Genomic DNA, 23,853 nt, shown 5'->3' on the forward strand with positions numbered 1-23,853 from the left:
TCCAGCTGGGGCGTCTGGCTGGAAGCAATAGGAAACTGCGGTGGTGCCTGATATCCAGTGGGCACAATGTTAGGGTCTTCTTGCTTTTAAAAACGCCTAATCTGGCGTTTAATTTACTAGCCTGCTTTGAGGCCTGCTGCCAAGGCTCCAACTGTTGCATAATGTTACACAGGAGGAATTGCTGGCAGCTTTCTAGCTGGCTATCATTCCAGATCACTCCCACACAAAGGAAATTGTAGCATATATGTAACTGGCTTTTTGTGCCATGCTCAGCACAATCTAAAACTAAAAAAAAACCAACTAAACAACCCACAACAAAAACAACTAGGAAAACTAGAGTTTGCATAGGCTGTAGCCCCTCCACTTGTAGCAGCCTCATCTACAGAGTCCTGCATGTGGAAGAGCATCCTGAGGCTTTTTGTGCCATGCTCAGCACAATCTAAAACTAAAAAAAAACCAACTAAACAACCCACAACAAAAACAACTAGGAAAACTAGAGTTTGCATAGGCTGTAGCCCCTCCACTTGTAGCAGCCTCATCTACAGAGTCCTGCATGTGGAAGAGCATCCAGACAGTGACAGGTAAGAATGAAAGCCTCATGAAGAAGCAACACCTTGATTGTTTTTTAAAACTCTAAGCATTAAAATTGCAACTATTTTATAAAAGATGAAAGAATCCTCTTTTGGCTCAAGCTGTTCTTTCATGTTCTGTGAATTTTGTGATTCTTAAAAAAATCCAGACCCTTAATATTCAGACATCACAGGGCATCATAAGGTTTCCCCCTAATTTCCATGCATGCCTGTTCCCTACCCGTTTTCCTGTCAGTCTGATTTGTAATGTTCAAAAACATTCACTGCATATTTCCTTCTTCCCCACAGCAACAGCCTGAGTCTGAGACTGTTCATCTGTTCATCCCAGCCTTGGCAGTTGGAGCTATTATTGGCAAGCAGGGACAGCACATCAAACAACTTTCCCGTTTTGCAGGCGCATCTATTAAGGTATTATTACACTGACTAACTTTCTGTCTATTCTACATGACACTTCCAGCAAGTTTGCACAAGCCATGCTTTCGTGAATGTCCTCCCCCACTCTGTGCTTAGAACGTGATGTGATAAATAGTACATTTGTTTATAAATCATCTTTTAATCTTCCTTGAGACAAGATAATTAGAAGCATGTTTTCAAACGTCTCCCAAGGTGTGAAATATAAGCTGCAAAGAAAACTACTTTGGTGGTCTCAATTTCTTAGAAACAGACTTAAGTCTTAATGGTCCAGTGCTTAAAGGCTTTCTTCTTGCTTCTGGTAAAGTGAAAAGGGGTGAGCTAAATTCCCCTTCTAAAAACAGCAGCACAGGTGAAGTCTCCTACTGCTGTGGCCTCTCTGTTCCAGAGGAATTGGTCTGGGTTGTCAGGCTCAGATGGCTCTACACTGAAGCACTGCTGTTTTAAAATCACTCCTGTATTCTGAGCTCCTGGAGCTGGTCTGTGCTTTAACACCATGTTTACCTTGGCACAATGCTTTAACATCCAGCTGTTTGTGTGTTGATTGCTTCAGTGTAGCTAAGAACAAAAAGGTTTGTAGAAGTTGACCTAATGGAAACTTAAGTTTGAAATTCAGCCAATTTGGAGAAATCTCTGCCTCTTCCTTCGCTATATTATAGGGGTTAGTACCAGCTGCAGTTGTAGGAAGTCCTTGGGTTTCTGCTACTAATGCCATTGTAAACACAGGTATCTCTTCTAGATGCTTGAAATTATTATTTGTTTTAATAGTGAGTTATGCTATTATGCATTGTAAAAGTAATGGTTTTGCCTAAATTAAAAACAACAACAAAAAACCCAAAACAAAACAAGAAAAATAAGTGCAGTGTGTAACTTTGTTACATGCTGTAAGGTTGATGTTTTCCTACACAAGTGAAGCAAAGGTTTTCCTTTTTGTTCTTTTGCTCAGGAGATGCGGCCTGTTTAGTGAGTGCTATGGAGAAGGGATCTGCTGAAGGTCAGGGCAGTTTAGGGGCAGGAAATGGCTGTGCTGGAGTTGAGTTGGTGATGCCAATAAGGCTGGGCTTGGCTTGGAAAATGTTCATCTAAGTGTGCAGAGCAAAATAATTGGGGAACCCTGATGAATGAGTCTTGTGTGTGGTTTACTGAATGCCAATCCATTTACTGGCCAGTCAACCCCCTGGCACCCTGCCCAATTCCATCCTTTATTGAGCAGTACATTAAATACTTGTTATACTACCCAGATGGTTTACATTAGTAGAGCACTAATAATCATATTTTTAGAGGGGAAAAATGGAATAGAAGGAAGTGAGAGGTGTTGATTTTTCTTTATCAAATCTGTCTTGCTTGGGGGGGTGTGATATTTCACATGTATTTTCTTTCTCCATTCCCATAGTTTCTCCCCAGTGATTAAGTGGTATATGGAAGGTACTGCTAGGTGGAGAGAGAAATGTGAAATAACCTGGACCTTCAAGAACCCGTCCAAACTAGTTCTTTAGTTGGTTCTTGGAAGACAGTTTAGTGGAAAGGGAGTTTCCTGTGTTTCTCACGTATCTGGCTAACAGTGGCCTCAGGCTTCCTCTATTGGCTGGCACCCCTCTACCTAGCACTCTTAATGTATCTGTATTAAATGAAATTCAGTTAAAAGTTTGCTAAAGCTCTGATCTTTGGTTTCTTCAGTAGAAATAAAGATTATTTTTGTGCTAATAGGAATTAATTTTAACAGAACTGTAGAGATACAGGGTGTGCTTGCAAAATTGAGAAGTTGCATGTATTATCAATTGAGAAAAAGGCAACTTAATCTGTAATCTGACTGAACAACAGGGCGCCCTTGTGATGACCACCTGCCCTTTACCGTAACTTTTGAGGAAAATAATAAGTGATGATTCATTAAGGAATCAGTGCTTTTAGTTAAGAGTAGGAGAGAGTGCTGCCTGCGTAACTAACTTGCCAAACTGTCGTAATCATGCTTTGTAGAAGAGGTAGGTCTATGTGCATGACACTCCTGTTTGTGCTCATGCTGAGCTTTGTAAATCTGATGAAACTCTTTAACCACAAAGTAAGACTAAATAAACTGCAGATGCAGAGGGGTTCAGCATAAAGCTGTGGTGTCCAGCCTGTCACTTCAGAGGCATGTGTGGTTGTTGTCAAGTTCAGGTTGCTTTCCTGTGCCTGGGGTCATTGCTTGGTAACACAGGCTTGGCCTGGGGCTCCAGCAGGCTGGATTATTTGGCCAAGGAGCCAGACAGAGATTTCTGGGCTGTCTGCTGCTCACCCTGTACTGCAGTGCTGGGACCTGTTGTGAACCATGGTATCTCCTTGCTTATAAATTATTCCCATCGTAGCCCTTGTCTCTGAAGGAGTTGGAATGAGCATTATAGGTTTTGGGCATACAAAGTTGTCAGCTTGTAACTTGGTATATGGAAGGACTAGTTGTTTTGTGGTTAGAAATGTAAAACTATTTATCTCAGATGTTAAAAATTCACCACTTGGATACTACTTATATGTATGTAACTTCTCCTTTCAAGAGCAGACAGACGAAATTCACACTGAAGTATCTTGGGTTGCCCCTTCAGACATTTAAATGTTTATTGCTACGTGTTTCTTTCACAGTCCTAGCCATAATTTACTCTAGCTGCTGAGAACAGGACATTCTAAGACAAAGGCAAAGCAGGAAGTGTCCCAGAACATTTAAACATGTATAAGATGTAACAAAGGCTTGATTGAAAATATTTTTCCTGAAGTTTTAGTAAAGGTGCTGGTCTTCATTAAGAAAACATGACATAACTGAGAGGCAAACTACAATGTCCATTTTATATGAATGACAATGAGGCTGAGCTCTGTTCAGTCAGCTGCCTCCAAATGTGCCTTGAAATTTTGCCCCTCTAAAATACTTGTTTCAAAGAATGAATGGACTTAGTCTGTGCTGGCCCTTACCACAGTGTTATGTCATACAAATGTACTGTTGTAAAATGAATGTTTATTTTTAGATATAACAAATTGGAATGCAGAAATCATATGAAAAATAAATATGCAAACCAGATAACTAGTATGTAATGTCTTCTCCATCTTAGGGTACAATATGAATAATTATATAAGCTTTGGTTAGCAAAATTCTTTAGTGAAAATGATGCATGGTGACTGGTAATTTGTCTGAAATAAACTACAGCTGTTAAATATGAATAACATCCCCATGCCAACAGCTAAGACGAAATCCTGTAGTGTTTAATATATTGCCCATTCAACAGCAGCTATGTAATACTAGATGCAACAATGGAAATGTCAGTTGTGATAAACAAAAGATTCATCCAGAATGTCAGAGGCTAGTTTGAATTATTTAATGCCACTGGAGTCTGAGAACAACACCCACTGAAATCTTACTTTTGTGGTGACATGGACTGCTAAAGACCCTACAGGCATCTCTGTCTTGTTTCTGGCGGAGCTTTATTTTTATTTGGGTCACACAAATGTCTGTAGATACAAACCCCTTGGAAATTTCAAACTTATCGCTGCAGGAATGTTTTGGATCTGATTAGTTGCAACAGTAAAGTGATCTTTTGCTCTCAGGGGGACAGATACAAACTTCTGCTAATGAGCAAAACTTGTTAGAAAGACTATTTAAGTTAGCGGGTTGGGATGGGAATCTCTTGTCTACTAACCACACTCGTTGTTTTGAAGGCAAAATGTCTTACATCACTCATAGCCACATGAAAATGGCTTGTGGGTTTTTGCCATATGTGGATGAGTGGCTATGCCTTCAATTTTCAGAAGTAAACTTCCTTATGGTTTAGCCAATTTCTCCATATTTCATTACAGCTGATTAAAAGAGAACAAACACATCATGACTGAAGTGTTATGCTGCTGCTGTAAAAATTTTATTTTTTTTTTACTCTTGAACAGAATGTGAGACTGAAATGGGGAGGAGGTGGCTTTAAGCTATTCCTTCAAAAAAGACAGCTACCAAAAGTTATGTTTTTCCATTCCAGATTGCCCCTGCTGAAGGACCAGATGCCAAGCTGAGAATGGTTATCATCACTGGACCTCCAGAAGCTCAGTTCAAGGTACAGCATGTAAAAACTTGTCAGCCTATAGTGGCCTTTGGACTGTAAGGGACAATACTGAAAACAAACAAAAAAACCCACAACTTGGTTCCAAGCATCATTTTATTCAGAATTTTAGTAAATACTTGATTTTTGCTTTCCTTTTGCTGGAAGGTCTCTCATATAAATGTAATATAGTACTATCAGAGGCCACGTTCTGGTCACCTGAAAACTGGTGGGAGTTTCCTGTAAGTTAGAATCAAGTCTAACATGAATTTTCCCTTTTATTTATGAACACAATATTTCAGTCTTTCTAGCCTGTCTTCATACATGAAACAGTATTGTGTGTTTAGTTGAAATAACGGAGCTGACAAGATGAGAGACTGAGTTGTCCCAGGTTACTGTTGCATGCCAAATGGAAAATGCCTTTTTTTGGGTAGCTCTGCAGATAAATGCAAAACTTCTAATTGTATTTCCACTACAACTACAAGAAGATACTCAACCTGATTATCCCATTTGTGTTCAAATTGAGTTCTGGAGTAGCATTATGCCTTAAGTGCCATGGGATAAATCTAGTTACCCCAAAAGAAGTTGACAATGTCAAGAGTGATGCAGTCAGCTCAGTGCAGCAGCCTTGCCTCATCACAGCTGAGGCCCAGAGCAGGGAGAAAGTCACTTGAGAGTTCATGTCTTGGCATTGTACTCTTGTCTGTTCTCATATTTTTGCTTCGGGGTGTCTTGCAAGAAGGAGGTGCTCAAACTGCAAGCATATCTAGAATCAGTTTCATTAATGCCTTTAGGAGTTTTGGAGAAAAATCAGGGCAGGTAATTTACAGTGATAATAGTGAACAAGATGTGTTTGGGATTATTGCTCAGTTACTACATACATTTGAGAAGCTATTGAAGGCAAAGCATAACTTAAAAGCTCTGTCTCCTTGAGGATTTCTGTGTGTAGGTGGGCTTGGCCATGTGGCTTGTTCTACATATGGGATGCTCTTTAGATCTGGGATCAGCACAAGAGCAGATTCTGGCTAACTTTATTACCATTAGAGATCAGTGAACTTATGCTTAAGCAGTTGCAGGCCAAGGTAGATTCCAGCATCCCTTATCCTGACTTTTAATGTAGGCAAAGGGATGTTCTCAGGCTTCCTCTCTAAGATAGACTTGAAGTTCCACATACTCCTTTTGCCAGCTCTTCTCACCAACCTGAACAATGCAAGGAGGAAAGTCTCCCTTTTTTTGCACCCCCTGAATTTGTTAAAACCACATCAGTCAGTCACTACACTGGGGCTTCTGCTTGCGAAGAGAGATCGATGTGTTTGCGCTGCTGATGCTCCCGAGTATCTTGATCTTGTGAAGGAGAGGGGTTACCCCCTGGGGCTTCCTCAGCTCCAGTCCTCATGGTCCTTTTACTACTCTTGGAACAATGCCCTCTTGACCAAGAAGGACAGAGGCAGAGTTCAGTCCTTTCTTCATCACCGCTGTTAACCCAACAGATGCCTTACAGTCAGGGCCAAACTCCATTAGGGCTGCCCTTAAGCTCGGTTTGAGAAGGGACTTCTCTATCATTGAGCATAGACTACTGCTGGTTAGGCACCATGAATGTAATCTGGGTGTACATCAACTTGAAGAGGGAATAACTGCTGCTCAGATGAGTAACAAGCTCTTGGATGGGCAGCATCATCCCAGAGCCTGTGAGTCTGGCATCCTTTCCCTCCTACATTGTGTTCTGCTGCCTGTGATTCATGTCTGTGGTGGCTGCAGTGGCTGCAACCCTTTCTTCCTCAGCTGCAGTAGCCTGAGAATGCTTCGGTATGCAGGGCTATTTGCTAGCAAGGCAACAGAAAAAGAATATGCCACTGCCTCTGCTGCAGTGCTCCCTAGAGTTCAGGCATACCCGTGACGCCAATATTCAGAGATGCTCATGATGCCTTGGATCTAGGACACATCCAAGCCAAGTGGAATCTAGTGTAGAGAACTTATTTCAGCCACTGTTTTACTGTGAAGGAGCCGCAGCCCAGTTACATTGCTTCTTTTCCTTAAAGGCTTTTTCAAGAGGTGAAAGATTTGGGATGTTGGAAATATATCTATCTTTTAAAAAGTCAGCATTCCATTTTCCTTTATAATTCAGTAGTAATGCACACTTATTTTCCCATAGTAGCTCTCCCACTGAGCCCTTGAAGCCTGTGCAGGTTGTCAAGGTGTTAAGCACACTAAAAGCTTTGCTGTTGAAATGAAAAGCACTATGCTGGCTACTGTCTATAACAAATTTGGAAATAGTTTCAAAATCTCCACCTCAAGGTGATGGCTGGGAATAGTACTTTATCTGCTCTTGGCAAAGCCTCTTGAAATGCTTTCCTGGAGCTGGAATTTCTGCTTCTAGGGCTCTTGATGGTGCTGGAATGTGGTAGTTGTACTGAGTTTTTGTATGGCGTTTTCTGTGTCACTGGAAAGGTAATTACTTTTGTCCTCTGTGCCAAGGTCCCATAACCTGCAGTGTCCCACCTAGGTCAAAGCCATGCCACAAATTTTTCCTTACCCCTCAGGTAGAATCTATTTTACCCCAAATACTTTTAGCTCCAAGGTCACAAAATGTCTTTCATATTCCCCATTCTAGAGTAGCATGAACTTGATTAGGCTTTTAGGACATGAGCTAGAAATAAGGTAAAATGAACAGCCACTATTAAAAATAATTATCACATCATGCAATATTTTTGAACTTTTCGTATTCCATTGGATTGGTGGCCTGCAAGATGGTTGAATTTAGCATGTACATAGTGACAGGGCTGGTGAGTGTGATTGAAAGATTATGATGACAAATCTGAACTGGGAAGGCTTTGTGGTCCTAGGTTTACTATCTTTACAGAGCAGATGCCTCTAGGGGGATGCAGCGTAGATGATCTGTTTACCATTTCTCAAGAATTCACTGAATAGCAAGGAATAAGGAAATAAATGTGTTTAAAAATCAGCAAGATTCATGAGCTTAGTGGCCATTCTTCTTGCTACCTGGCACTTGTGTGTTACCCAGAAGAGGGAACTGCGTATTGGTTGGAGTAATACTGTTCACGTGGTGCTGTTTGCATCTAGGCAGTTTGACTTTTCCTTAAGAAAATAGAGCAAGCTCAGATTTATTTACTCTTAAACAATTCATTGTAATGAGTTGTAAAAGTAGGCTGTTTGCTTTAATTGGAGTCTTTATCCTGTGACTTGTTTGGGGGGGGGGTTGTGGCTTTTTTTTTTTTAGTTTAGCATCCATAAAATAATGGATTTCAGAGCTAATTAATTGCAATCTGTGCTTCTGGGTATAATAAAAAAATGTTTCAGCCAGACAGTTCTTTTCTCCACCACTCTTCTACAGAGATGCAAAAGGTTCTTTTAAAAGCAATGTTTCTATGAAAAGCATAATAATAATCTCTGTTAAATTGCTCCATTATTCCCTGGTTTGTCATGCAGTCTTTGAAGTTGGACAGCAGTACTTCCTAGTCTGGTACAAAAACTTATCTTAGAAAAATAGTTACTATATCATAGAATCATAGGGGTTGGAACGCACCTCGAAAGATCATCTAGTCCAGCCCCCCCTGCCAGAGCAGGGTCACCGAGAGCACATCACACAAGAACGCATCTATTCAAAATGCATGGGTTTTGAATGTCTCCAATGAAGGAGACTCCACAACCTCCCTGGGCAGCCTGTTCCAGTGCTCTGTCACTCTCACAGTAAAAAAAAATATTCAGATATTCACCTTGAACCTCTTATGCTCCAATTTGAACCCATTACCCCTTGTCCTATCACTGGTCATCACTGAGAAAAGCCTAACTCCATCTCCCTGACACTCACCCCTTACATATTTATAAACATTGATGAGGTCACCCCTCAGTCTCCTTTTCTCCAAGCTAAAGAGACCCAGCTCCCTCAGCCTTTCCTCATAAGGGAGATGTTCCACTCCCTATGTATTAAGGGAAATGCTTTCTTAGGGTTATGTACTGAGAGTTCTTTCTGTGGCATTTCTCAAAGTTAACTAGATACCAATAAGCACATTTTCTTAACCAGAAGCATTTTTTACAGGCTCAAGGGAGAATCTATGGAAAACTTAAAGAAGAAAACTTCTTTGGACCTAAAGAAGAAGTGAAACTTGAGGCTCATATAAAAGTGCCATCCTATGCTGCTGGTAGAGTTATTGGTAAAGGAGGCAAAACAGTAAGTAGCTGAAAGAAAACCTTTAGTGTTGTACAATTATGTTTCTTATTTCAGTGTGTATATATGTATAAAGCTTAAACATTTAGCTGAAAGCTAATCCTTTGAAGTTACATTAAACCAGGTGCTATTTTTGTAGCTGTACTTGTTAAGCTTTCCTTTCTTCAAGGGTGGAGTCAAGAGAAGCTGAGCTCATAGTATGATTTATTTCACAAAAAAAAAGTTAGCAAAAATTGGTACTCGCAGTCAGATATGCAGGGATTTTATTAATAGAAATATCTCTTCCATTTAGAAGAACCCACTCAAAACCTGCTTCTGTGAACCTTAGCCTATGCCAGATTTTGCAAGATTTCACTAATCTGATTTCATTAGAATCAAATCCAATGTGTCCAAAGGTAGCATTTCTGGCCAAAACTGAGTGAAAGTGTGATTTCTAAACAAGTGGTAGGAAATCAAGACCTCTTCAGACTTCAACATTACAAAATATATGTATTTATTGTCTTCGCTTCAACATAATTTATGGCGTATCTTGGACTCAGATTGTTGCATAAAATAACAGAGATATTTCAGTCCTGAAAAGGTGCAGGCACTCCAGTGTTTTCATATGGCTGTAAATCAGAAGCCAGCTGGTGTTTGCAAAGAAATGGTTCAGTCTGGAGTCTCCATCCTTGAGGGCAGTGGGGTTCGAAGTTAAGTGTCAGGAGAGGCAATGTGGCCTCTTTCATGACTTGTAGTGGTAAGTTTTAAGGACAAACATGTCTGAAAAATGTATCTAAAACTTTTTAATTAAATAATGCCATGCAGTTCTAAAATAAAATGAGTGTAAATAGGACAAAGACTCCAACCTTAAATCTACTCAGCATTATGGAAGTTGATAGGCTACTGAAAGTAATTTGGACACTTCTCATTGCTCTGTTTGGAGTTCTCCATCTTGTGGAGGTTTCTCAAGGAAAACTATAAATACTTCGACATTTTTCTTCCCTGCGTTATACGTTCTATGAGTATTCTGACCTTAAACTTGTAAATTCAAATGTAAACACTGTGGCACAAATTTGCTTTTTAAAGTCATGTATTTGACACCTTCTCTGTGTTCTATTTAGTCTTTCAGACACTTCTACAAACCTAGAAAAATTGGTGCTAATTTATGTTAGAGACACAAGAGGCTCATCTTGCAAAGTACACATTGCTACACAGGCTTTCTGTTAGTGGGTTCCCTTTTTTAAACATAACTTGGGGGTCAGCAGTATCTTTGACCACATAACTGTGTCAGCAGTATCTTTGAGGCTTAGTGGTTGTGGGATATTTAAGACTTTCTGACTTCTAATATCTATTTATAGGTAAATGAGCTTCAAAACTTGACTAGCGCAGAAGTCGTAGTCCCTCGTGACCAGACACCTGATGAAAATGATCAGGTGGTTGTGAAAATAACTGGTCACTTCTATGCATGCCAGGTAAGAGGACTGGAATGAATTTCTGTATTGCCCTAGTGTTTCCATGGTCTGTCTTTTACATCCGTGTGCAGAGCCAAGGGATAGAAGACTTTTTTACTCAGGCTATGGAAAGCACTGCTTGTCAGACCTCCTCTGTTTTGCTGCAATAAACTTTCCTCGTGTCTGAGAGAGATTTTCAACAATATTGCAGCTACACACGTAGACCAATTTCCTTAAATTCTCCTATTGGTACATGTAGGCTCTGGCACTGCTGAAACTTTCAAAGCAAAAGAAGATCCAAGCTGTGATTGGACTGAAATTCAGATGGAAGGGAGATAAAAGCCATCACACAGTAGCTGACAAGAACTGCATGTATATATGCACGTTGTCCACATTGCTCAATCTGTTGATGAATTATCCTAAAGAAAATTATCACATTCTTTCCCTCCTTCAACTCTTGGTTCAGACCAATCCCTTTTTTATACTTGACTGCAGGTGACTTGCAGTACAGAAGGGAGATGGGGAGGGCTGGCAAGTCCTGCAAGTCTTACCTTTTGGATTCCCTACTGTATAAAAAAGATTGTCCACTCTCTTAAAACAGTGGTTCTTACAAATCATTAGTATCTCCAGAGGTGTAAAATGCAAGTAGCCTGTAGCTTCAATAATCTTTGGTAGTCCTCTTCCTGTGCTCATGCTTTTTCAGATGTCAAAACTGACCATGTGGGTAGTGGTGGTAGGTGGAAAAAAGAAGAATACTGAAAAACTAAGTTGTACATCATGACTAACCCATGTATATTTTAACTAAGGAGTAATCTTTTCAGTACTAGGAGCTTAGTTATTCCAGATGTTCTTCATCCTAGTAGCATCTATAGTCTGTTGTAGTCACTGTGGCATGGCATCATGATGGGTTGTTGTTTCTTCTTTATGTCCTTCAGCTTGCTCAGAGAAAAATTCAGGAAATACTGGCTCAGGTAAGAAGGCAGCAGCAACAGCAAAAAACATTGCAAAGCGGACAGCCTCAGCCAAGACGAAAATAAAGGTTTAGGAAATGGCCCATCAGAGACAGATGCCAGACCAAAGACAGACTGTGCGACAGAGAGACGGGTGGTGAGCACCTGTTGAAGTTACGCAGAAGATCCACCAAGCCAATCACCTGTTCGAGGACCAGGCAACCGCTGAACGCTGTCTCTGAGAATGTATTCCTTAGGCTCTCTCAAACTTTTGAAACCCAGCTTTAAAATAAGGACCCCTTCACTTCCCTTTTGTTCTATTCTCACAATTTAACATAAACTCATTAGTCTTTTTTATTGTTCTTATTATTCCCCAACAATTTTAGAACTTGGTTTAATGAAGCTTTCTCTTCTGAGTTCACTGGTTTAAAAAAAAAGGAAAAAAAAAAAAGAAAAGGAAAAAAACCAAACAAACAAAAAAGAAGGCATTGCTCTTATAGGTCCAGTTATAAAAGAAGAAACACATTTGGAGGGTGGGATTGTGGGTGGGCTAGGGTTAGAGCAAGGGCATTGACAAGAGTTTAAATGTTAGTCCCAATGTTGAAACAAGTGGCATTTTTTAAAAATAATTTGGTTGCATTTTTACATAACACTGCCATGAATAACCTAAGGGAAGTGTTGAATGGTGTTGGCCAGGGCATAAAAAGATAAATATGCATTTTACTAAACTACCTCAGGCATTTAGTACCTCAATGAGAAATTGTTCCTTTTTTGCTTTTTTTTTTTGGTATTTTGTATACTTTATAAAGCTAATAGTTCTTGAGCATTTTATTTTTTTAAAAAAAAATTAAAATTTGATCAGCCACCAGCCAGGAGTACTACAGACTTATCGGGGAAAAATATAGTAGAGCACTTCTAGCTGCTGGCTGATGGGAGTAAGGTGGGTAAAAAAAACACAGCCTCAGATTTTCTGAGGGCTTCAACACCATCATTTGTTTGAAAAAAAAAAATTCAGTGAATGTTCAAAAGATAGTGAATGATGCCAACATTCTGATAGCAGCAATGCCGTTTAGTTTTCTTTTAAGATGGGATGAAAAAGTTTGTGACGGTACTTTTTTGGGAACAGGACAAGGAAGTGATGGCAAGAGGCTGGGGTTGGGGGAAAAATTTAGAAGGCTGCAAGAGGCTGAATTTTTTTTTTTTTGTGCTACTTGATTGAATGCATGAACCCTTTGTGCCTTTGACCATCACTACCTAATAATGCTACATTTAACCATTTGCAGCCCATTTGGACTTTGCCATTTTGTTCAAAGAGCAAGCTTCATCTTCAGTTTGATAGAACACTTGATCTGCTAGAGTGTGTTAGAGGCCAGGAGGGTCTCTGCTGTCAGCAGATCGCATCATACTGCTTTCAGTTACCACGATGGGGGAAGGTCAAACAGTGTTTGATCAGTGAAAGATAATGAAAGGCTAAGTTTACATATCCAGCCACTGTTATGGGCCACACTAAGCCACTTTGAAGGTTTTAAAAACTAGTACAAGAAGAAAAAAAACAAAACAAACAACAACCTCTCTAGCCTGGCTTGTAATAGATGCAGCAGGATTTATGCACGTTCTGCAACCAACCATTAGAGAAGAAAAAAAAAAGTGTCAAAAGGCAGGGATAACAGGAAAGTTACCAAATTTTTAATTTCCGAATGTAATTTGAATGATGATTGTGGTAATAGTGACACATTCAAGTTTCTACAATAAACTTCAGTCTACCTCAGTTTAAGAAAAAAAAAATGTGGCAACACATGGTGCATAAAGACTGCTGTGTGTGTGTGTGAGCGCGTGCGCGCCTGTATGCGTGTGGTCGACAGAGCCATGCTATTACCTCTGAACCTTTTTTTGTGATGTTTTTTGTGCATGAGATGATCAGAATCACCATGCTGCACTGATTTGAGGGGCACAACGAGCAAAAACATTTGTTTCATCATTTTGTTATCTACCTCTTAGGTTCATGTTGAAATAGAGGCATTACTACATAGACTAGATAATTTTTCCCAAAGATCATTGTTGTACAGATTAGATAATTTTGAAAATGGTCTGAAGTGTTTTTCCTGCATCTCTTCTTTACTAATTGGTTTAAAAACCACAAACTTATGTTGTAGTTTTAGCAAAGAAAAATGAGTTTCTTTTCCTTTTTTGACAGTGACCTTCATCTAGCCTTTAGGATAATTTTTTTTCTTACAATGAATTTAAAATTACTGAAGTATGAAAAGTCATAGCATTTTAATTTTTGTTGAGGCTTAAGTCAGTCTGACGTTCCTTTCTTAACATTTGAGGAGGATTTGACTTCATTATTTTCCATAAAAATTACTTTTACAAATAGGCGCTGCATTTACATCTGCTGATTTAAGTACTGCCATCTCTTAAATTTCTAGACTTAGTATGGTAAATCATGTTTTTGTTTTCAATTGAGACTTGGTAATTTGGAGTATTTGGGATTAGCTAGAAAGTAAATACTGTAAATGATTTCAATATCCACGAAGTATGGATCATTTTTCATCTGTAATGTGCCCCCCAATGCAGCTCCACTTGCCAGATGCCTCTGAATGGAATAAAGAGTTTAACTCCTATCATCAGATGAAGTTGTGTGGTGTTTTTTTAAATTGATGAGGCACAAGGACAGACTGCTGTAAGTATTTGTGGTACTTAGATCAAGTTGGCTCTCTGTCCGTAATAATAACTGGATAAGGATGAACCATCACCCACAGGAATTCCATAGCTGCTAGGACATCCAGCAGCCAGGTTGTAATGTTTACACTTCCCAATTCAAGCAGGGACTTCTCTGACTTATAATTCATCTTTTTCCTCTCATACAACAGTGCTATACAGTCTGCAGCACAGCCTTTGGTTAGCTCCTGGTTTCAGACCTATGCAGATCACTCAGGCTGATGTGCTGTGGAAATAATCTGTACTCAGCAGTTTTGACCCACGGCTAACATGAAGGAATCTTCAACAGGTTTGAAGTGAGATCTGAGTTGCACATTTTGGGGGTTTTCTGGCTGCTTTTTATCCAGTCTTTACTTTGGTGCTGAAGCTGTGTAACGTGGCACTAGAAGCTTAGATATGCAGAACCAGTCACACTAGCAAGCAAATGTGATGGCAACCTAACCTCACACCTACCACCACCACCCCCCAACCACAGACCACTCACCAGTGGTATTGCCTCTCCATTTAGATCCTTGTTAACATTATTTGGAATAGAAATGAGACTAGAAGTTTTTCTGAATGCTTCAGGGAGAGGGAAGGGTTGGGGAATGAAGAAGCATCATGAATAATATAATTCAGTGTGTTATTCATGAATAATGTAATTAAGAATGTAAAAACAAACTAATTTTCCAAACTCCTGCACTCTCCCACTTGTTTTCACAGATCATTTACTGGGACCAACCAGCAGAAAGAGAGAATTGAAGCAGTGTCAGTGGAAGACACTGCATATGGTGGTGCATTTCACAGGGAACTCTTAAGCTCATTTTTTCATGCCACTATTGAGCTGTCTTCTGAGAACTGGCTTCCCTGCCATTTGAGCAGTATAAAAAGTTAAGCCTTCATCTGTATCACTGGTGCGTTAGTGACAGCTGAACCCCTGACTGTTTTAAGCTTTTACTTAATCAAGATGCTTCTATTTGCTTCTAACCTTCCAAAGCTTCCGTTCCCAAGCTGCAGGTTCGAAGGCATGTGCTCTCTGTGTTAGCTTCTACTAAATGAAGCATGTATGCTGTGCAGGGCAGCACAGTCTCCATGTGGTACCAGGGCACAGGATTTTTAAATTGACATGAAGAATTGTGGAGTAAGCACTGAAGCTGGGGTGTAACAGATGTTAGCTCAACTGATGGATGCAAACACTGCTTAACAATCAAGTGACTCATACAATGCAGGAAATCAGTGAAATTATGAGTAAAGTTCCACTGTGATAATTGTTTCTCCTGTTCTTCCCATCATTAAGGGAACCTGCATGTACCTCTGTACAGAAGGACAGATGAATCTATAGACTCAAACATTCCCAAATGTTTTCCTTCCCAAAGGAGTTTAGTGTTGCACAGTACTGATCATCCAGACTGCCTTTGTTGATGACCCTTCTAAGAGGGTCAGACCAAAGGCTCAAGTCAGGCAGGTAACCTGCTTGGGACATCACGTTAGCTCAGTATAGCTTAGGACAGTTCCTGTTAAATGGGGGATGAGGAAGTGTTTTTCCTGCATTAGCAGTTCTGATTATTTAATAGCAACCAGTAGATGTTCCCTATAACTTTTTCACAATGTGCTTTGGCGACTAATTGTTATACCTTGTTTTTACTGGTTTTTGTCTCATCAGTTCATTTGATGTTTTTGTCTTGTCTTACAGACTATTACCCCTTTCCAGCTTCAACTGTCCTAGTCTGTTCACATAGAAGCTCTTCCCTATCTCTTACTGCTCTTTCCTGGGTGCTTCTTTTGCTACTGTGCTCTGTGAGACAGGATGCTGGATGATCTGGATACTAAATGTGGGTTCATGTAATGGTGCAATGTTTGCTGAACCTGCCTCCATTAATCTAGTTTCACTTATCTGCAGCAGCAGGAAAAGGCAAACGGTTTCAGGGAATGATCTAAAGCTACTCCTACTTATCCCTCCTAGGAGGAAATGGCTGATTTAGAACCCATCAATCTAAGACAGCCAAGGTTGTCTTTCACCCATGTGGGTCACTTATTGACTGGTATCATGAAGCATTCCGAAAATCTTTCTTTGATGCCAACACCTTTATTTTGTGGGCAAAGATGTTTTATCTGCATAGTTTAAATATATAATAAATGCTCCTTATTAATTTGAAGAACCATTTGCTGCCTTGTATCAAAAAGCAGGTGAACTGAGGGGCAGTTATTCCTGAAAGAACGGGGAGGCTAGACACAGCAGGAAAACATGACCAGTCAGAAATGGAGAGAGTATTTTGTTGTAAAAACAAACACCTTTGCCCTCCTCCCCAAGCAGCACAACTAAAGATCACTTTTTTTGAGCACTACTAACAGCAGCTGCTGTGCAGGGAAGAGATGCTGACAGGCTTACAAGTATTCTGTGGGGCCACCAGAGGAAAAAGGTGATTACTCTCAGGATCTACTGTTCCTGATGCATGGCAGAGCAAGCTTTTCCGGAAGGAAGAGATCCTAATCTAGTGATGAAAACCCTGTCCTGTGGTGGAGAAAAGCATCTTGTTTTACATAGACAAGTTTTGTTACCATATTGAAGTTCTTCTAACTGGTTATTCGCTCACACAGCAGGCAGACTAAGCGTGCACTGCACAACTTCTGAGTGTTAGCAGCAGCGAGCAGTGCTCGGTGACTAAGGGCTTCCTTCCAAACTACTCTTGCCTGCTTCAAAGGAGCTGAAGGTTCACACTGCCATACCATGTTGCCTCAATGTCCTTTTCCAAAAACTGAGAGTCAAACTAGAAGAGAAAACTGCACACTTAGAATGAGCTCAATATTTTATCAGGAAGAAAAGGAATTAAAGCTCTCCAGGTTTTTGTGTGTTTTTATTATTATTACAAACAGATTGGCCTTGGCTGAAAAACTGACTTACTGCTGTATTAACTCAAGACATTTATTTGTTACTGCTTCTCTTGGCTTTTGTGTGCTCGTTAACACAATGTTTTCTCTCCTCCTCCAACTTGGAGCGTGACTTGCTTCATTGTCACCCCCAGCAAATAACTTAATGCAAGAAGCCTCATCTCAACTACCATTTCAGATAGTTTTTCCTTGCAACACAATCAAGTCTTTTCTGTGCTGCTACTACAGGCAGGTCTTTCAAAGACACTAGAAAAACAATTACAGTAAAGGCTGAGCATGACTTCAAGGTAAGTAGCTTACAAAGCTGGCTTTGCCCCACTCTTCTTACTTCAAAGTCCATTGACAGCAACTCCCCAAGGAAAGCTCCCTTATGATAGGATTCCCTCTTTGACATTTCATGGTTTGATTCAATCTTAAAGGTCTTTTCCAACCGTAATGACTCTCTGATTCTAATAATTTTTGTCACTTGTCCGGAACTTTACTTAGGCACACCCAACAAATACACTGTTTTGTACTGATCAACTGTAGTGATTTAAGTCAGTAACGTCTCTCAGATGTGTGAAGGCACCATCATTTCTCTTTCCACTCAGCGGCTGCATTAAGTTCTTGTTCAAGATGATCACTACTGTTAGAAGACAGTCCAAATATGAAGTCTTCTGGCAGTGACTGTGGAGTTATCTGTGCTAACTGGTCATCGTAGGAACCAAGAGTCCACAGCTTCTCCAATTCATAAGTCTCTCGTGTCTCTGGCAGCATGAAATGCACCACTATGTTACCTGCACAGAAATTATCATGAGTTGTAAAACAATACTACACTTCAGCTGCACAAAGACCTCTCTTCTTCCACCCTCATTCTGGCTAGATATAACAGGCCATCTGACATTTCAAGTTGCTGATTCCACTTCTTGAACAGTATTAGGAACTGGTTAGTCCTTCGAAAGACTTCAAGACTACAGCCAAGAGAATGAGCGGGGATAATACTCTGGTTTAATTCAAAACACCACCCCAGGGACTTCAGAGCAACAAAGCTATGACTTATACAGGACAACTGGAAGTAAAATAAATTTTACTTGAAGGAGTTTCCTCCCTAAGGTTACAGATAGACTTTCAGGTTTCCTATATTACCAACATTTGACTATAGCCAAATAATTTTCCTTAGGTGTGTTGCTCACATTTCTCGTGGTTTTTTTTTTTTATACTTTGTATACTATACTTTGCTATACTTCATACATGTTATACTTTTAACTTTGCAATAAGGTTTTTGTAGGCTTTCATTCTACACAAACAATAGTAGAGAAAATTAATTCCAGCTGCACTTCTAATGCACCTTTTTCTAGTTATGCCCTTAGACTTTTTTTCACTGACCATCACTGGCTGCAGTCCTCCTCACTCACCCATGCTCTCTTTTAAGCCCCCCCCAAAAATTAGAGGGTGAGATTCTAGAGCTAACAGTGAAGAAGAAATGCTTTCTGAATGCAGACTCTCTTATGTTTGTGTAGAGAGTTTCACACTTGTAGAATGAAAAATTGAACTCCATTTGTTAGGACTGAAGTTTTACCCTGTGTCATGGTATGATCTGGGCAGCAGAAAAGTCTGTTCAACAATTCAGTGCTAGGAAAGCATACAAAGAGCCTCCACTCACCAAAACAAGGATTATATAAACCTGAGAACACTGACTGAAGTACGTTTTTTTTCCCACTACTGTTATCGTCAATTTATTAAGACCCGTTTTAGCCACTGCTAAAAGCACTGCTTTCTTCTCTGTGCCAATGATCTTTAGTGAAAACGTATTTAGTATCTCAAGCAACAACTGGAATTCCAAAATATCAGAGTACTGCAGACCCTCCACAGCACCCAGGTTCATGGTGAGATGCTTCCTTCAACAAAGAGCTCATGCAGAACTTCATATTGGTCAGATTCACAAAATATTTACCAAAATCGATGCACAGCCAGTCATCTGTCTCCTTCCCTTCAATCCGAGTATGAGGATCACTTTCTTCTTTGTGGTGCTTGTACTGAGAGAGAAGCAATGGCAAAAAAAAAACAACTTTGCTTTTATTCAAAAGCACTCAAATATAACAGGTAAACTGGACTTGGCCAAGTTGTTTAGTATTGCCTTCAGTCTGAAATTAGATTACCTAATTTTGGTTCAAGTGTCTGCACAAAAAGAGAGTAAGTTTTCACTGCTACAAGTACATGTAAGTAGACGTGGATTTAGTATCAAACCTAGAATTCTAATGCTCAGCATTCTTATAAAGTTATCCATGAATTTTATAGGTGTCCATTTTTTCCTAAAGATGAACACTATTACTTAGTGTTAGTCTTTCAGTTATAGGTTTCCTGTAACAGCCTATGCCACTTAATTTTGTTTTGTTTCAGATACTTTTCATCATTGTTTTACATTGGCTAGTTAAGGATGTAGAAATGGAGATGCCAAGGTTATCCTCTTCTCAGATAGGGGAGTGGGGAAAAAATGACTTTCAACCCATGCTGTGAGAAAGGCATCCAGACAAACCTCCTGTCTCTTGAGAGCAGGCTCTCAACACTGACTACAAGCTGTGGGAGGAAATATGACTGACATGCAGGTTTCCAAACTATGAACCACTGTGAAAGAGGGGAGGGGGTAGGTCAAAGCTACCCCCTGCAAAAGCTCAGCTAGGGCAAGGTAGTTTGTCCCCTATCCAATATGGTAGTTTTCAAAGATTCCATCCTGAGAGGCCCAGCTCTGCCCAATTAGTATATTAAGAACCTAAACACCCACCAGAGCTGAAGAAATTCAACAACTAGAGGCTTAAAGTACTGCCTCTTTCACATCTGGCCATAGCCTACTTGTTTCTTCACAGGAAGCATCAATATAAAAAATAAAACAAAGTCACCTCTGTCTTCACAGAGGTCATTTACTCAAATTTCCACCTCATTTCTAGTTTAATCAGTCAAACAAAAATACGGAAATCTTTTTCAAGCTGAAATTAAAAAACAAACTAAACATTTACTTCAGCACAAGGCCACAAGGAAACGGAGACTGAAACTGCATGGCTCTAACAGACCTTCCTGCTATGGAAGACAAAATACAAAATAACAGGTTGTAGCAGCATAGCTGTCTAGCAAAACAAAATGCAGCTGTTCCTGGTCCTTCCCACACAACACTAGCTGCCCGACAATAGCCCCAGTTTGCAAACCAAAATAGAGAACTCAGAACTAGTTCTACCTTCCTTTCTTTAAGATACCTTGTGAGATATCCTCAAAAGCAGGTACTTGTCAAGGACTCTCTGAAAGTAGGCTTAAAATACTAACAAGCCCAGTATGCACTGCCATCAGCTATGTGACAGGGGCTGGAAAGACTCACCTCCACTACAAGCTTTCTTCAGCCCTGTCTTTTACAGCTGTGCAATGGTAAATAGGTGATAGTAAGGGGAAGTGTTAGTTTCTTCCTCTAGCATGAAACCAAAGGGAAGAGATAAGCAATAGTTGGGACTTTGCCATTTACAAACTACTGGAATAAAAGCAGCAAGACCTCACACTACGTGTGAATGGCTCTGCATCATAGTGCAAGTAAAGCATGTGTGATTGTAATGTGGAGATGCTGTAGGTAAAGCCTGCCAGCTGCCCGGCCCTCCTCAGCACCTGCTCTGCTTGACATCTTAAGCTTCAGCTTACTTCGCCTAGAAAACTCTCCATGCCAGATAAGCTCAGCCACTCCTGCATACTTGGCCGGGCTGCCCGGTTTCTCAGTTGCCCAGGAGGATGCGTGTCTCCCCAGAGGCTCTGCCCGTGCCAAAGAGCTGCTCTTGCAGCCACCAGAGGGAGCCGCCAGAGGTAACGCAGGGATATTTTTGCAGGGTGGGTGGTATTCAGTGATCTCTCCTGGTTTGGGGGAGATGGACAGCTGTTAAGACTAGCATGTTAAGGAAGTAGTAGAGTAAAAATTAAGCACTTAAATTTAGTACATTCAAATCACACTAACATAAGAAACTCCTGTCACCTGCTCAGAAAGGCACTGAACAGCAATACCATCTCACTCTCAAGTCTCACAGCTGAAACCAACAGGACTGGAAGGAAGAAAGTAAAACTAAGAACAGAGGAAAAAATGGTGTCAAGAAGGGAATGTGTGTGAAGAGAAGGCAAAGCATAGGTTGAGTACAGAGAGCTGACAGATGGGGGACAGTCATACTCCTCAGACTGTGCTCTCTTAACAGTCAGCTGGCCCATTCTGGCCTTAAAGTTTCTCCTTCCTAGACTGGTCCTTATGTCTAAGCTCCATCTGTATTTTTTTTCTGACCTTTCTCGTTGTACTGAAAAGTTCACATTCTGCCAAAGCCAAACAGTGCAAGATTGCTGTGCAACGATGGCTGCTGCTGCTTCTTTCCTCCTCTACATGGACAGAATGGTGACTATTAACTTGCAGTTTGTCTTAGCAAGCCCATGAGGGGATCTGTGCCTCCTACCATAACATCTTTTTTCCAGCCTCATGATTTACCTGAGAACCTGGAAGTCTTAGAGATTAGGGCTTGAGAGTAGTTAAATTAAGCTATTTCAACTGAGTGGGAATAGCTATGAAGCTTGCTGGATGGAAGACAAAAGTGGACACAGGTTGTCATCACCATTTCACATCACTCTTGTTCTAGCCACCAAATTGTGCTAATGTCATCACCACTCTAAATACAGTGAGGTCTGTTTTTTAAAATATTAGCTCTACATTTTAAGTAATATTGTTAAGAGAAAAAAAAATAGTTGGGAGGTGTATTAGGGACTAAATAACACAAGGGTAATTTAATTTTGTCTGGTTCACCCCCTGTATGTGCAGTCCCAGGGAAATTCCTTTCACATTTAAAACCATTCCTCAAAACCCAGAGAGGGCAGCAGGAACTGTCTTACCATTTTCAGCATGTAATTTGCCATTGCATGGAGATGTCGTGTTGAAGATCCACTCACAATTACAAAATAATTAGAGTAATTTATTTCTGGAGGTAGCTGGATGACACAGATGTCTTTAGCATTTTCTTGCCTCAGCAGAGCTACAGCAAAGTCAATATTGAACTTGGGAAGAACAGTATCTGGAACACAGAGAAAAAATAATACAGTGGCAATTTGTCTTTTTAATTGCAAAAAACCCAACCACTTAAGAAGACATAAAATGGCAATGAACTGAATTATAGCCTAAGCTGGACACTCACTATAGAGGCTGGTTCGATACTGACAATGCAATGTGAACTGCAGACTTTTAAAAATAATTCTTAAAACCATCAAAGTTGAGAACTAAGCTAAGTGCAAACAACACTATCACTAGATATAACAATAGATAGCAAAGTTCCTGTTAAGTAACTTATTTCTTGTCGTTACTACTTAAGAGTCAATGCTATCATCAGACATATGCCAACTAAGATGAACGAAACCTAAGTATTTCAGAAGACATTATAAACACAACAGCCAAATCTAAAAATGTTTCAGACAATGCTCTTCAATGGGCCTGTGATAATAAACGGTGATGAAATGGACTCTAAGATCTTAAGTATACGAAATCAATATATTGAAAATGGAGCTGAAGTGCAGTGTGAAGGTACTTTCTCTCTTCACACTGAGTTAAGCCGCTTCTCTTCCCCAGCCTGCTCTACCACGGAGCACTGCAATATTGTAGACAAAAGCTTTAGTCCTTCAACAGTTTAAGCAAGCCAGCTTAGAAACTAGTAAATTTATGCAACTACCTCCTGTTCACACCATGAAATCAGTTTATTTCTAATTTGCCCTAACTGGGTAGATGCAACTTATGTGCATACTTAAGGAATAATTGGAATCTGTCAGCAATGCCTGCCTGCCACTATAAAGAGAACCAAGCATCAGCACAAAGCCAAGCTTTATACTTACCAATATAAAGAAAAAGCCAAACAAAAGAACAATAGCTACATATAATTATATGCATGAATGGGGATATGAAATTGGATCAGATCTCTGTAAAGGAAAGCCTTTGAGCTTAAGGACTCATGCACTCTTTCAACTTTGCTGTGGTCACACATGCAGAAAATTAGCAGTGGCCACAGTTCCTCCAGACACAGCAGTTACAAAAGTTAAATATTTGCCTGGTAGCCACATGTGAAGTCTCTAGTGCCTACTTAGAGAACAAATGGTCTGAACAACCCCAGGCACACTGCCACACTGAATGTCACGGTCAGATCTAGGCTAGAGAAGATTTGCAGAATAGCTACAACAGACCATCTCTGGGCACACAACGCTTATACCCACAACCAGTCAGCACGTTACTAAAACTGTTAGCCATACAGGGAAACTTCCTTGCCAGTGTACATCAGAGAAACACACCTTCCACTCGGCACCACTCTCCTTACAAAGCTCCCAGTACATATCCGTGTGCGGACACGGACAGACCTGCTCTGCGTTAGCAACCGAGTCCCCACTTGACCTCAGGCCTTCGAAGATGCTGCTGCCCCAGCACACCCTGACCCTGCGGTCTCAGCCAATGTAAAGGCGATTCCGCCGCAGCAGGCACCCTCAGGATCCTCCCGCGGCTGCAGGACGAGGTTCCAGGCCTCCCGAGAAGTCACCTCCTTCGCCACACGTTCCGCTCCCCCTCGGGCCCCATTTCCCAGGGCCGGTGCGCAGCGGGCGGAGCCTCCTGCCCGCGCCCGGGCCTGCCAGGCCGCACCC

At 40.6% G+C, this 23,853-nt stretch overlaps 2 protein-coding genes across 2 annotated transcripts in view; one reads left to right on the top strand and one right to left on the bottom strand.

The window, feature by feature from the left end:
- The window catches only part of IGF2BP3 (insulin-like growth factor 2 mRNA binding protein 3), a 117,063-nt gene extending 102,826 nt beyond the window's left edge, over positions 1 to 14,237 (top strand). Inside the window, exons 10-14 of the mRNA XM_010007584.1 lie at positions 879 to 998; positions 4,985 to 5,059; positions 9,102 to 9,233; positions 10,568 to 10,681; positions 11,596 to 14,237. Coding sequence (XP_010005886.1) covers positions 879 to 998; positions 4,985 to 5,059; positions 9,102 to 9,233; positions 10,568 to 10,681; positions 11,596 to 11,697 — 543 coding nt within the window. The 3' untranslated portion in view covers positions 11,698 to 14,237. The remainder of the gene's footprint in view (positions 1 to 878; positions 999 to 4,984; positions 5,060 to 9,101; positions 9,234 to 10,567; positions 10,682 to 11,595) is intronic.
- Positions 14,238 to 17,766: 3,529 nt separating this feature from the next.
- The window catches only part of MALSU1 (mitochondrial assembly of ribosomal large subunit 1), a 7,215-nt gene continuing 1,128 nt past the window's right edge, over positions 17,767 to 23,853 (bottom strand). Inside the window, exons 2-4 of the mRNA XM_010007651.1 lie at positions 22,072 to 22,250; positions 19,130 to 19,211; positions 17,767 to 17,972 (exon numbers count right to left, since the gene is read on the bottom strand). Coding sequence (XP_010005953.1) covers positions 17,767 to 17,972; positions 19,130 to 19,211; positions 22,072 to 22,250 — 467 coding nt within the window. The remainder of the gene's footprint in view (positions 17,973 to 19,129; positions 19,212 to 22,071; positions 22,251 to 23,853) is intronic.

This window comes from Chaetura pelagica, unplaced genomic scaffold, assembly GCF_000747805.2.
Source record: "Chaetura pelagica isolate M959 unplaced genomic scaffold, ChaPel_1.0 scaffold10, whole genome shotgun sequence".
In the NCBI taxonomy this organism is placed as follows: domain Eukaryota; kingdom Metazoa; phylum Chordata; class Aves; order Apodiformes; family Apodidae; genus Chaetura; species Chaetura pelagica.